This window comes from Lissotriton helveticus, chromosome 10 (assembly GCF_964261635.1).
Source record: "Lissotriton helveticus chromosome 10, aLisHel1.1, whole genome shotgun sequence".
Taxonomy (NCBI): domain Eukaryota; kingdom Metazoa; phylum Chordata; class Amphibia; order Caudata; family Salamandridae; genus Lissotriton; species Lissotriton helveticus.
The window spans coordinates 938,389,210-938,402,561 of record NC_136071.1 but is presented as its reverse complement, the minus strand read 5'-3'; the positions used below and the strand labels follow the sequence as shown (position 1 = coordinate 938,402,561).

The window sequence follows — 13,352 nt, the reverse complement described above, 5'->3', positions numbered from 1 at the left end:
CTGTCAAGCATTATCATGAACTTTTCACTTTATTGGACCTGCACAAACCCGACCTGCTTTTTCTCACGGAGACTTGGTTTTGCGATAGCTCCCTCCCTTCCCTTTTAGCCATGCTTCCTGCATCATATTATGCTCTTCGCGCTGACCGTCCCCCCGGCAAATCGGGTGGTGGTGTCGCCCTGATTGCCCGCCGAGAAATTGCTTTTCAACCCCTAACTTTCTCCCCTATTGGCTTATCAGACTTTTTAGTTGTCCGCACACTTTCCTTCAGTACTCCGCTCACTTGTGTGCTGATGTACCGCCCTCCCTCTGCCTCTCAACTCTTTCTGCCGAGCTTTCAAGACTTGGTAGCAACTCTAGCTGTAAACAACTCATCCATCTTGGTTTTAGGAGACTTTAATTTTTGGCCTTCAGATCCGGCCGAATGTACAACCTCGAAAGAATTCTCAGAGTCTCTCTGCTCCCTTAATTTCTCCCCAATTGTGCACTCTCCAACCCACTGCAAGGGCCACATCCTAGACCAGATTTGGTCCCTCAACTGCCCAGTGTCGTCCCTGACCATTTCCCCTTGTACCTGGTCCGATCACTTTCTCATTTCCTTTTCACTCCCCCTCAGCTCTGTTCGTAAGTCCACCCTTCCTAAAAACATTTGGGCGCGTTCCTGGAATCACGTAGATGTCACCTCCTTGTCGACTACACTTTCCGCCTCCTGCCCGGATCTGCACGGACTGTCATCTCTCGAACAAGCTGACTCCATCAATTCTTGGCTCTGTTTAGGCTGCGACTCAGTCGCTCCCTTAAAGCGCGTATCATCCAGACGTACCCACGATGCAAATCGCTGGTTCAATCCGGAACTTAAAGTTCAAAAACTTAGCGTCCGTCGGGCAGAACGCTCCTGGAGGCAGGGTTACTGTCCCAAACTCAGACAGCAGTATATTACTCTCTCGGCCCAGTATAAAAAATCCATCTTGGTGGCCAAGAACGCATATTTTTCTTCTAAAATTCTTGCCGCTGAAAATCAGTCCAGAGCAATCTTCACCATTGTGCACGATCTTGCATACTCTGACAGGGCCTCCCTCAAACCATCCCCTTCCCAGCATCTCTGTGATTCCCTCAATTCTTTTTTTCTTGATAAAATTACCACAATCAAAGCAAATATTCCCCCCTTCCCCTTCCTTTGTCAACCCCCAATGTCCCCCCAACATTGCGTGTCTTGACATTATCCCTCTCCTCACAGAAGAATCCTTTCTTTCTCTCCTACCGATGGTTAAGTCCGGTTCCCCTCTAGATCCTTGCCCTGCTCATATTCTGAAACAGATTTACTCTGCTTGTGTCCTGCCCCCCCTTACCTTCCTTAACAGCTCGCTATCACAAGGCATCGTCATCTCCCCTCTTAAATCGGCCGTTATCCTTCCCATCTTAAAAAAACCCGGAGCGGACCCCTCAGTACTCGTCAACTATCGCCCTATCTCCCTCCTGCCCTTCTTGGTGAAGGTTCTGGAGCGCCATGTAACTAGAACGCTCAGCACCTTCGTGGAGGAGAACAGGGTATTAGCCCCCCGGCAGGCTGGGTTTCGTCCCTCGCACTCCACGGAGTCCGTTGTTTTATCGGTCCTTGACAACCTCAGAGAGGGTATGGACACCAATCATCCCCAGGCCCTGGTACTCCTCGATCTCTCCGCCGCTTTTGACACGGTTGATCATACCATCTTACTGTCCCGTGTCAGAGCGGCGTGAATCGGAGGATCGGCCCTGGTCTGGCTGTCCTCCTTCCTGAGTGACCGCACCCAGGCAGTGCGCTTGGGAGACTTCTCAGCGGACTTCCAGCCGGTCAAATGTGGGGTCCCCCAGGGTTCATCCCTTTCCCCGTTGCTATTTAATTTGTATATTGCTCCTCTTATTTTTGCCCTCCAACAGCTGGAGGTCTCCGTTTATAACTATGCGGATGATCTCCAGCTTATTTTTTCCCTTTCATCTTCCCCAGATTCCATCTCCAATTTTCAGTCTGTCATGACTTTTATCCGGGACTGGATGAATCACAACCACCTGAAGCTCAACCCCGACAAAACGGAGTTGGTGCTGACGGGTGGTTGCTCCAGTTCCTGGTCCTCCTCCTTTTGGCCCCCCTCGCTGGGTTCCCCCCCAGCCCCATCTCCCTCGGTAAAAACTCTTGGGTTCAAACTAGATCACAAACTTTCACTTCACTCCCAACTTAGCTCTGTGGTGTCCTCCTCTTTCCTTTCCCTTCGCACAATTCGTAAAGTTTCTCGTTTTTTTCTTTCCCGGCCCTTAAACTTATAGTCCTGGCAATGGTGATCTCCCGCCTGGATTACGGCAATGCCCTTTACTGTGGAATGCCCGCGTACAGCGTGCGACGCCTCCAGCTGGTTCTGAACCAGGCGGCTCGGCTGGTCTTCAATTTATCGAAGTCACACCACGTCACTCCCCTCCTTAAGACCTTACACTGGCTCCCCATTCGAGAACGAGCCCAGTTTAAACTAGGATGCATCATTTTCAACGCCCGGTCTGGCTCAGCCCCTGCCTTTATTAGTTCTGAAATTCACCCCTATGTCCCTCCTAGGGAGCTGCGTTCTTCCACCCAACAATTGCTCACAGTTCCCCGCTTTAAACTCAAAAAGTGGGGAGGCTCTAAATTTTCCACACTCGCCCCTGCCTTCTGGAATTCCCTTCCGCTTCACCTGAGATCCTGTCCCCAGTATACTTTCTTCCGCAAGGCACTTAAAACCTTCCTCTTCACACAAGCCTTCTCCCTTTAAAACCCCTCCCCCTAGGCTCTAATTTCCGATTCCCCAGGAGTTTAGTTCAGCACAGCGCCATGAAACCGCTAGGTGTACGTGCGCTTAAGAAATATTTTAAACTCAAACACACACACCCCTCTAGGAGCTTATTTACTTTCTTCAGGAGTTGCTCTTCGTTGATTTTTAGTGTCGTGATTAGATCTTTTTCAAAGTCTAAGCCCAAGTATTTGAAACTCTTCGGTTGCCAGGTGAGCCCCGAGTTACCCAATATGTCTTTGCCACTCATATTATTTAATAGTTTGACCTCGGTCTTATCTTTGTTTAAGGAGTAACCAGACACGTCAGAGAATTTCTCGATCGTGGACAGCAAGGCAGGTATTGCTTTATCAGCCTGCTCAGACAGAACTAATACATCATCCGCATAAGCTTTCAGCTTTATAATGCAGTTGTTAAATGGAATCCCTGGGATGTTATCATTATTACGGATTTGATACAGGAAGGGCTCAATTGCCAAGAGGAATAAAGAGGGAGATAGGGGGCATCCTTGTCTAGTCCCTTGTTGTAATTTAAACGGTGAGGAGAAAGCCCCTCCTGCCCTTACTCCCGCCGAGGGACAGGCATACAGTGACATGACCATTTTAGTGAAAAAAGGACCTAATTCAAACTTTTGCAGGACAGCCTCCAAATACGACCAGTCCACTTTATCGAATGCCTTCTCTGCGTCAAGTGTTATTGCCGTAGTAGGCGTGGAAAGGAATTTTGCCTTCTCGATGACATGTGCCAGGATTCTAGTGTTATCGCTTGATAACCTATTTTTTAGGAAGCCCGCTTGTGAGGGATGAATTAGAGATGGTAGGACTTTCTGGATGCGTTGCGCCAAAATTGAAGCTAAAAGCTTGCAGTCTAAGTTGATTAACGAAATAGGTCTGTAGTTCTTTGGAAGCTTTGGGTCTTTCCCTTCTTTTGGTATAACGGCTATAACCGCTTCAGCTAGTGTCCCTGTCACTTCTCCGGTTTCGCCGATCTCATGGAACATATTTAATATTGGTGATGTAAGTGTCTGGGAGAAACATTTATAAAATTTCGCTGTAAACCCGTCAGGGCCGGGGGCTTTCCCACATTTAAGTGACTTGATCGCACACGTGACCTCTGACTCTGATATCGGCCTATTTAGTGTCCACGTTCTGTGTTGGTGAGTGTTGGTAAATCACATGTACTGAGGTAGTTTCCCACCCTCTCCCCTTTCACATTATTATTTTTGGCATATAATTTCTCGTAGAAGTCTTTGAACAGTTCCGCGATCTTAAGGGGGTCCGAATTGGGCATACCTTTGTCATCTATCAAGGAGTTGATTGTGTTTTTTTGTATTTTAAATTTAAGATAGGCTGCTAAGCCCTTTCCTGCCTTATTTGATTAGCAAATTTTAAACCGTTTTCTTCTGTCCAACCAGACTCCTGCTCTTTCACTTATTAGTTTGTTGTAGGCATACTTCTGGTTTAAGTTATTGAGCGTTTCAGCGGATCTATTTTTCAGGTATTCACTCTGGAGTTTCGAGATATTTTTTTCTAGTTCCAATAAAGCAGCATTGTGATTCTTGTTTACCGCGGACGTTATTTTTATGATGAGGCCCCTTATGGTACTTTATAGAGCTTCCCACCTGTTGGGGTCAGTGGTGTCACCCTCTTTATTAATTGTTAAGTACTCTTTAATGGCGGTTCCTATGGTGTCTGTGTTTCTCGTCATTCAGGATGGCATCGTTAAGGCGCCACATTGACTGACGGAGTATTGGTTTAACGTTTTATATAGTTAGTGAGATGCATGAGTGGTCTGAAACGAGCCTTGGCTCAATGCTTGTGTCCTCGATCCTGGCTACCGCGTTTCTAGTGATGAATAAATAATCGATTTGTGAGAATGAATCTTGTGGAGGGGAGTAAAAAGAGTAGTCTCTGCCATCGGGATTTTGTAATCGCCATGTGTCTATCATGTTAAATCTGCTGCACAGTCTAGTGAAGTCTTTATGGGCTTTGCTGGGACGGAAATTACATTTAGAGTCCCTATCTAAGGTAGGATCGAATGGGAGGATGAAATCGCCTGCCAGAATATGGACCGCCGAGTCCGGAATAGTGTCCAATTGTTTTGTGAGTTCTGACCAGAAGGAGGGTTCGTGTGAGTTAGGGGCATATACGTTTGTAATATTAAATTCAGTATCGTCCTTGATCAGTTTTGCCGTAACCCATCTACCTTTTGTGTCCATTGTGGAGGAAACTACGTCCACTTTGGCCTTTTTTCAAGTCAAGTCAAATTTTGCTTTATTCGTGAAATTCACATAAAAGCATTTACATACATAGAAATCCGTTAAAAAACTTGATTTATGTTTCTTAAAAAAAAAAATATATATATATATATATATATATATATATATATATATATATATATATAGAACTGTAGGGATTTAAAAATACATCAATTGAATCATGGGTTAAAAATGTAAAAATGTAAAAAAAAAAAAAAATGCAGATGTTTTTGTAGCACGTTATTTACAATAGTCTGCTTATAAGTTTTTGTCTAATGGACCATGACCACCCCAAGTATTTAGCAGTGGCTATTAATATAGGCAATGATGAATTTGTGCGAATAATTCTTAAGGCTACCGCACTACTTGTCGTTCCTAGATTTTTACACATAGGAGTTAGCCAAATACGTCTGGGTTCCACGTATGATTTACATACAAATAAAAAATGACCAATAGTTTTATTATGCACTCCACAAGATGGACAAATTTTAGTTGATATGCCGCCCCACCTGCCAGTCAAAGATCTCAATGGGATGGCACCTGCTCTGATCTGGAAGAGCAACCTCCTGTCCCTTGGGTTAGTGATAACGTCCCAATACAGTTCAAAATTGGGGAGGGACTTTACTTCCAAGAATCTTCCCGCCATAGACTCTGGGTTGGTTTCATTCCAGATTCGAGCTGCCTCCCTGTCCCAGTAGATCTTTTTGAGGACTTGTTTTGTTGGAAAAGAAGCACTCTCGGGATTTTCCCATAATGCATGTAGACCAAGAGCACCTAACATGTTTCTGAGTTCTTTTAACCAACCTATTTTATGAAAAACATCAGCTCTGATGACATCCTTAAACCCCTCAGCATAATGTAAAAGTTCAGGTGTTGTCCAAAGTCTGCGCCAGTACAATACTGGACGCAACCTTGCAAGGTCGACAACCGACTTCCTACCCAGATCAAACTTAAGTGGTACCAAAGGAGACCCTTTAGGAAGGCCAGTAATGAGTCTAAAACACTTATTTTCTGCAGTCTGTAATGGTTGCAAGTTCTCATAACACCATAGCTCTGCACCATAGAGGGATGATCCGAGTGCTTTAGCCTCGTACACCTGTAAGGCTGGTTTAACCGGTTTTGTTAGGGATTTTCTGTGTTCAGAGCCCAATGCACCGGCTATTTGCTTATGTCTCACGATTGTAATGTCAATGTGCTTGGTCCATCTTAGATCATTAGATACGTGGATTCCCAAATATGTAAAAGCGTTTACCACCTCCAGATGTCGGCCATTCATAACAGTTCGGGGGCTGTGGCTACGTCAAAAATTAAAAACCATCAGTTTAGTTTTGGCCACATTTATCTCCAAGCCATGGTCCTTGCAGAAATGATCAAAAATGGATAAAGCGTGCTGTAAACCACTTGGGGTTTTAGATAAAATCAAAGTGTCATTTGCAAACATTAAAATTGGTATTTTAGATCCAGCCAACGAAGGAGCGTCCACATTAGCAGCCAGCATCCGGGCAACAACACCATTAATATATAGCGTAAACAATGTAGGGGCCATTGAGCAGCCTTGACGAACACCCCGCTCGACCGGGAATTCTGGGGTGACCATTCCATATCCTCCCCACTGGATCTTCGCAAAGTTTGCCTCATGAAGCCTCATTAACAATGTCGGAAGGTCATCAGGGAGGCCCAGGCTCCTCAACACCTGCCACAGCTTGGCCCTTGGGACCAAGTCAAAGGCAGCCCGCAAGTCAACAAAAGCTGCATACAGGCTGCCCTTGCCCAGCACCACAATTTTCCACTGAAGCAAAGTGAAGCGTAAAACCTGATCCATTGTGCTGACCAGTTTTCGAAAGCCAGCCTGGAATTGTGACAAAGCGTTATTTTCCTCATCCCACTCCAAAAGTCTGTTTACAACCACCCTACCAATCACCTTTTGTATGGTGTCGATTAGGCTTATGGGCCTATAGTGTCCTGGCAGAGATCTATCACCTTTTTTGAAAACAGGGATAATAACTGCCCCTTTTCCATGACGCCGGAATATTGGCACCTTGGGCGACTGCATTAAGGAGCAGAAGAATATATTTACTCCAGCGTTCTTTATCGCTAATGAAAAGATCCGCTGGGACACCGTCCAATCCCGGAGCTCTACCACTCGCCACTGTACTCGGGGCCATCATGACTTCTCTTTTGCTGAATAGGTTGCCTTCACAATGGGAAGTGTAAAGGTCAACCGAATAGGAGTGTTAGGCAGGGGGGCGGCGTACTGGGGCTTAAAATATTCTACCCAGTCCTCTTGGGATACATTGTTATTGGGTGACTCCGCTACACCCCCTTTACCCAACTTTATGATGTTCCAGTATAACCTAGAGTCTTTTTTGTCACTTGCCTCCCTTAGCTCTTGCCAATGAAGCTCATCCCACAATTTCTTAACCTTGACTATACTTTTTTTATAATCTAAGCGGGCACGCCGGATAGAGGCCAAATCCCTTCCTTTGATCGCTGCTCCTAGAGCCAATCTAGAGGCCCTACACTCTGAATTGTACCACCTAGCCTGTTTTGGTTTACTCTCATTATTTCTCTTTTGTGGTTTTTGAAAGTGAACCTTGATGTTTGAAAAAATATTTTAATGAATTGTAGTTGCTAGGTCACTGCCTGGATCTATTAGATTTAATTGCTCCAGGGATATTACTGCTTCGTCGACCTGGGCATTAATAATGTCAATAGTCTCCTGGCTAGTTTTGACATTTGCCCATTTTAGCCGGCGCATGTCGTTAGTTGGTACAACCAAGGGGAGTTCACCTACTGTATCTAGCCTTTTTTGCTATCAATATTACCACACCGTTTTTCTTAGTTATGGCCTCAGATCCCAACACTTCTGTTTAGAATTTATTCCGTAAGGTGAGGACATTTTTTGCTTCTAGTTTCATCTCCTGTAGCAAAGCTATGTTCCCTTTTTGTCTACGAAGGTATTCTAATATTTTCTGCCGTTTAACCGGCTGGTTCAAGCCCTTCACGTTCAGTGAGAGTACTTACGTTTACCTATTCTCGTAGACCCTATAGGAGTGTCCATGGAGGATGCCATCATGTGTCACAGATAAACCATATGAAGTAACAGATTGTACCTATTAATCGACATACCCTTTTAACTAGTGAAATCCAGAGTAGGCCTATCCCACTTGATTTCTTTAGAAAACAGAGTGCTTAAGCATTTTTGTTGGATAGCACCCAGCAAATGGAAGCAGGCCATATCAGGTTTAATTTAGGTTTATTTTTAAAACACGCACTGGGGTTTTCAGTTCTCCTTCCATGTGAGGAATGTAAGACCGGTTTTGAGAGTATCCTTTGAATCTTCTATGTTCTAAATTAATTTATGCTTGTCTTACGGTCTATCTTGACACCACAGCTGTCACCAGACAATTAAGTAATCATTGCTGTAGAAGGGCTCTGGCACCGCCCACATATTGGGAACCAGAATAGGCAGACGTTATGTGTTTCCGCAATAAAAGTGCTTGCCCTCCACACAGCTGCGATCATTTTGTTTATCCATCCAGCCCCCTGAGATTGAACTTTCAGGGGCACATGCATAACATTCTAATGCTATAAAGTTGTCTTAGATAACTAGGTAATTTATGGTGGTGTTCTCTGGCAGCAGCACAGATGGGAGGAGGACAGTCATTAACCTATATAGATGTTTAGGTCTGGCTTGACTATTCAACTCTCACCTGACCTTTTAACCTACACCAATGTTATTATTCAGTTCTTTACTTCCACACAAATACATACTTTATGTATTTTGTAATGCTTAATATTGCCATACAACATTATTTTAAAGCCAGACCTATTGGCATTGCCAATGCTTGTTTTATTTTCTTCCTGCAAATTAATCTGGGCATGCGGGTTGCTTGTGCATCTTTTAGTTTCAGTTTCATAGTCTTTTTCATTTCCCTACACCACCTTGTTTGCTTGTCTCTCATTCTGTAACTGTATATATTCAAGGAGTTTATTAGTAAATAGATGATCTATTATACCCCTGCAAGTTGAGAAAAACTAGTTTCTTACCTGAACAGTGAATTAAATGAATATGGAAATTATAATTGGCAAGGAATTCTAGAATTATTTATTTTTTTACTAGGGATTATGCATTATGTAATATTTCTTGTTTTGTTCTTTCTCTGCTACATCGTAAATAAACATTTTAAAAAAGAAGGAATGTCTTCATTTTTAGCACTATCTATTGTTTAAAATCGTATTGTAGGTCCCTTTCGTTTCTAGATGTAAGATGTACATAAAACTAGGCATTCTGCTTATTGTTAGGACAACTACATATAGTATGTTGAACCGTCTCATGCATTAGAACTAAAAGAAAATGTTGAAGACCCTTATATTTAATTGATAATATTGTTTATGATTATCTCACATTATTGCACATTGATGGTAAGTGTACATCATAAAATGTTTTAGCTTTTGATTATGCTCTGTATTAGGAATTGAGCCGGATATGAGGCAATACATTACCTACAATGCATTGGGCTGCTATTCTTGAATCTTGGTTTTTAATAGTGGCGCCTTTAACTAACTGAGCGACATTTTTATGTTAAATAGGCACACGAAACTGTCTTATTTATTTTAAAAAAGCCCATGGGGGAGGTTTGTAATTAGTCACTCGTGATGTTGTTGCGCCTTTTCATTAAGACTGCACTTAGGACAATAAAAGCATTCTTCAGCAGTCTGTAAGGAGCTACTGGCTATATTTCTGACTGAAAAGTGAATGTTTTCTGTGGTTTTATACTTTATTATTTGCACTTTGCAGCTTGATGTGTGATCTTGTTTGACCATGCTTTGAATAAATGATGCCTTAGTTATGGGACTATAGAGCTATTTATGAATGAGATAAGCATAGGGAAGACACGTTTCCGCCGGCCTGCTCAGCTCCAAGAGGCATAGCCAGGAATCCCCCTCCCGTATAACTCAGAGCCCAAATCAGAAAGCCTTTTCCATGAGTAATTGTGTGGTACTGCTATTTTAGATGCCAATATCACCTAAATATCCAACCCTGATTGACACAGCACTTCATGCATTTGTGTCTTACATCAGGCTTCGGCATGGCTTCCTTGTGGGTTACTCTTTAATTTTATTGAATAATATATGCTTAAGAAATGGGTGTATTCCTTGATAGGAATGTCGTACTCCTTAAAGTACACGCACAGGTAATGTGCCTGAAAGGGGGTGCATAGTAATAAAAAGAAAAGAAGGACTTAGGTTGTAATTGCAAGGGCTTCTGGGAGTTAACTGGAGTGTTTTAGCTGAGAGAATTGCTATACAGTGTGAGAGGCTACTTGTGAAAGGTTGCATTTAAAGATCGAACAAAACCATGAAAACATTTTGAAGGTACGCCTATCTTCCAAGCAGCCTACAAAAGCAGTTGTGAATCATTTGAAGCGTGTAGCTCTATGGCTGCGGATTATCAAGGACATGTGCGAGAACATTCTCCAGCTGATGCTCAGGCTAACCACAACTGAATAAAGAGCACAACAATTAATCAAGTGTCGGGAAGCCGTTGGAAGTGAACCCTTTTTTATTGTCAAATGCTTGTGTTGGAACGTGGTATGAAAGATCTGGGATCCTAATCAAAATGCTTTAGAAAATTCTGGAACGGTATCACTTGGATGACGCATGCAGTACCTCTGCTTTAAATTGCTCAGACTGAGTCGGAGTCTATTAATGTGCGTTTTTTTCATCTGGACCCTTTAGCTAAAAGAGCTGTACACATTGTTGAATGAAAATTATGTAGAAGACGACGACAATATGTTCAGATTTGATTATTCACCAGAGTTTCTGCAGTGGTAAGTACATATGCTTTTGTGGGGGGAAAACGGGTGGGTTTCATTCGTTCTTGCTTTTTCTACGGTACCATATACACAGTGGTTAACTGTATCCAATCTACAAATTATTTCCAGGGCGCTGCGTCCTCCAGGTTGGCTTCCTCAATGGCACTGTGGAGTTCGTGTAACCTCAAATAAAAAATTAGTTGGGTTTATAAGCGCTATCCCTGCTAACATTCGCATTTACGATAGGTAAGTGACAGTGCCTGAAGTATATTATCAATTAAATATTTCAAATTCATGATAGCACTAAAACCGAGTATTAGTTTCACTGTTCTCTTTCTATTTTGGTATTTTACATTCAACCCCTGAACCTTGAAAACTTAGAACACTTATTTTCTAGTTAACTTTATTTGAAATATTCTAATTATCTCACAATGTTTTAAAAACTTAAAGAACTAAGAGGCATTATAACGTTTAAGAGATTACTAAAACTATACAGGACTTCTTTTCCAACTATTCAAATTATTCCACATTCCTCTATGAACATACTGACTCCTCTCATGCTTATTACCCTTTTAAAAACGCTAGCAGCATATAGTAACTATTCTGACTGCTAGATGTCAGAATCTAGTACAGTGGTGTTACTGAAGTACCGAAAATTATATGATCCCCTCCCAACAATAATCATTACATTACCAAATCCCCTTACCATTACCAATAAGCAGTCGGTCGGCAGTGTAGAAGGTTCAAGCGTTTATTAGACAAACACAAAACTCTGCCAGAGGAGCTCCTTGCGACCTAACCCAAAAGGTCCGCCAAGAAGACTGCTGGCACATTGTCAGCACATCACATATATACAATTGCGTTGGCACCGGCATGGCCTAACATGGAAAAATACAAATTGGTACAAGCTAGTACAGTAATAGGAAAACCCATATAAGGCACACAAAGAGCTCCTGATTTCGCTCAGGCAGCAAGGTCAGACGGGTGACTCCCTTCTGTCTTCTCAGAGACAAACCACCCTGCACCCCTCCCGGAATGTGCTTATCGGCCCTTCCTCGGCTAACTACGACCTTGCCGAGCCTACCGAGCTGAAACAGCAGTTTCTGCAACAGTTGGTTTCTTTCCCAGGAGCAGGGCTTTTAGAGCTAAGGGAGAATAAGGCCTGTGCATGTACGATATTAAAGAAGGCCATAGTATGGTATTCATATAGCGTAACGTGGCATGAAGCTAAGTGAAAGTAAATACCGTAAATACTAATTATGCATGTCTACAGTGTGAGTTTAGTGACACCATGCTAATCCTAACATATCGATTATCAATACTACGTGATCAGGAATCGATTCTGGTACCTCATTACAATGAAGACATGAGCCTTTGTACAAACAGAGAAAATAAGTACCTTTTTCCTTGGTTGAGCAGTAAACGACAGGTAATCAGGAGGCGGGGAGGCCTACACACTTCTGGGCGCAGGTGTTACTGCTCCTGCTACACTTTTGCTAGCTACACCTCTGAACAAGTGCTTAACTCAGCCACTTTTCAGGCCTACAGAGCATGTTAATAGTCAAAGAAACACAGAGTAGACATGACTGTGTGTGTGGGAAACAGAAGATCTCTTGATTCTCTGACTGTGGTATTTTTCTGGTTTCAATAACCAAATCCAGTTTATTTCTATTCCTGTGATCCCTAGTTTCTATATGAAGAAAAAATGTAAGAAGATGCAAAAACGTGCAAAATCTAAGTAAATACTAACCAGTCCTACCCATGCTGCCTACTTCAAGCCTTAATTTTCCTTGTTTTATATGAAACAATTTCTTCAGATCATCAAACACCCTTGAAAACCCCACACATACCCATTCTTTAGGCCTTCATCACAGGTTTTCCTCGTTCCCTGAACAACCCAGTTCCGAGTTGACAGTGTCACAGAGTGAATCATTCCTAGCAGCCTAAGAATGACCATGTTGTCCTTATGAAATCCACCAGAACCTCCCTCTTATCCAGGTAAACAATATAACCTATTAAACCCAGCCTTCAGGACCTTGAGACAAGTGTTTTTTTTCAGGCTGACGTTAAAACAATTAGGGCATGTTTAATTTGTACTAAGCTGCGCCCCTAAATCATGTTTGAGTGGGAGAAGAAGCACATAGATGGTTGTGCAGTGTACTTCAAACTGGAAAAGTGAGCTTTAAATATGATTGATTTATTTTGTGTTGTTTTCCTGTGAGGGATATAGAGTATTTTAATCACAGCTATTTCAATACGATAGATGGCTGTAGGCATACCTCCTATAGACCTTATATTCGTAAAGCAGGGTTTGATGAATTCGTCCAGGTAAACTGCATTTTAGGATATAAAACATGGGTAGGATAATTTAGAAGACTGATATCTATTGGATAGATTTTTGATTAGGAAATATACTGTTCAGATTTTGCCAGATTAAAATGAAATTTCCTAGCAAAACGTGCAGGAAAGCTTTTAGGTTTT

General features: G+C 42.5%; 1 protein-coding gene across 2 annotated transcripts in view; it reads left to right on the top strand.

Annotated features, from left to right (window-relative positions):
• The window catches only part of NMT2 (N-myristoyltransferase 2), a 361,358-nt gene that overhangs the window by 268,026 nt on the left and 79,980 nt on the right, over positions 1 to 13,352 (top strand). For both annotated transcript variants that reach the window (XM_078663604.1, XM_078663603.1), the window contains exons 5-6: positions 10,795 to 10,886; positions 11,001 to 11,117. In XM_078663604.1, coding sequence (XP_078519730.1) covers positions 10,795 to 10,886; positions 11,001 to 11,117 — 209 coding nt within the window. The remainder of the gene's footprint in view (positions 1 to 10,794; positions 10,887 to 11,000; positions 11,118 to 13,352) is intronic.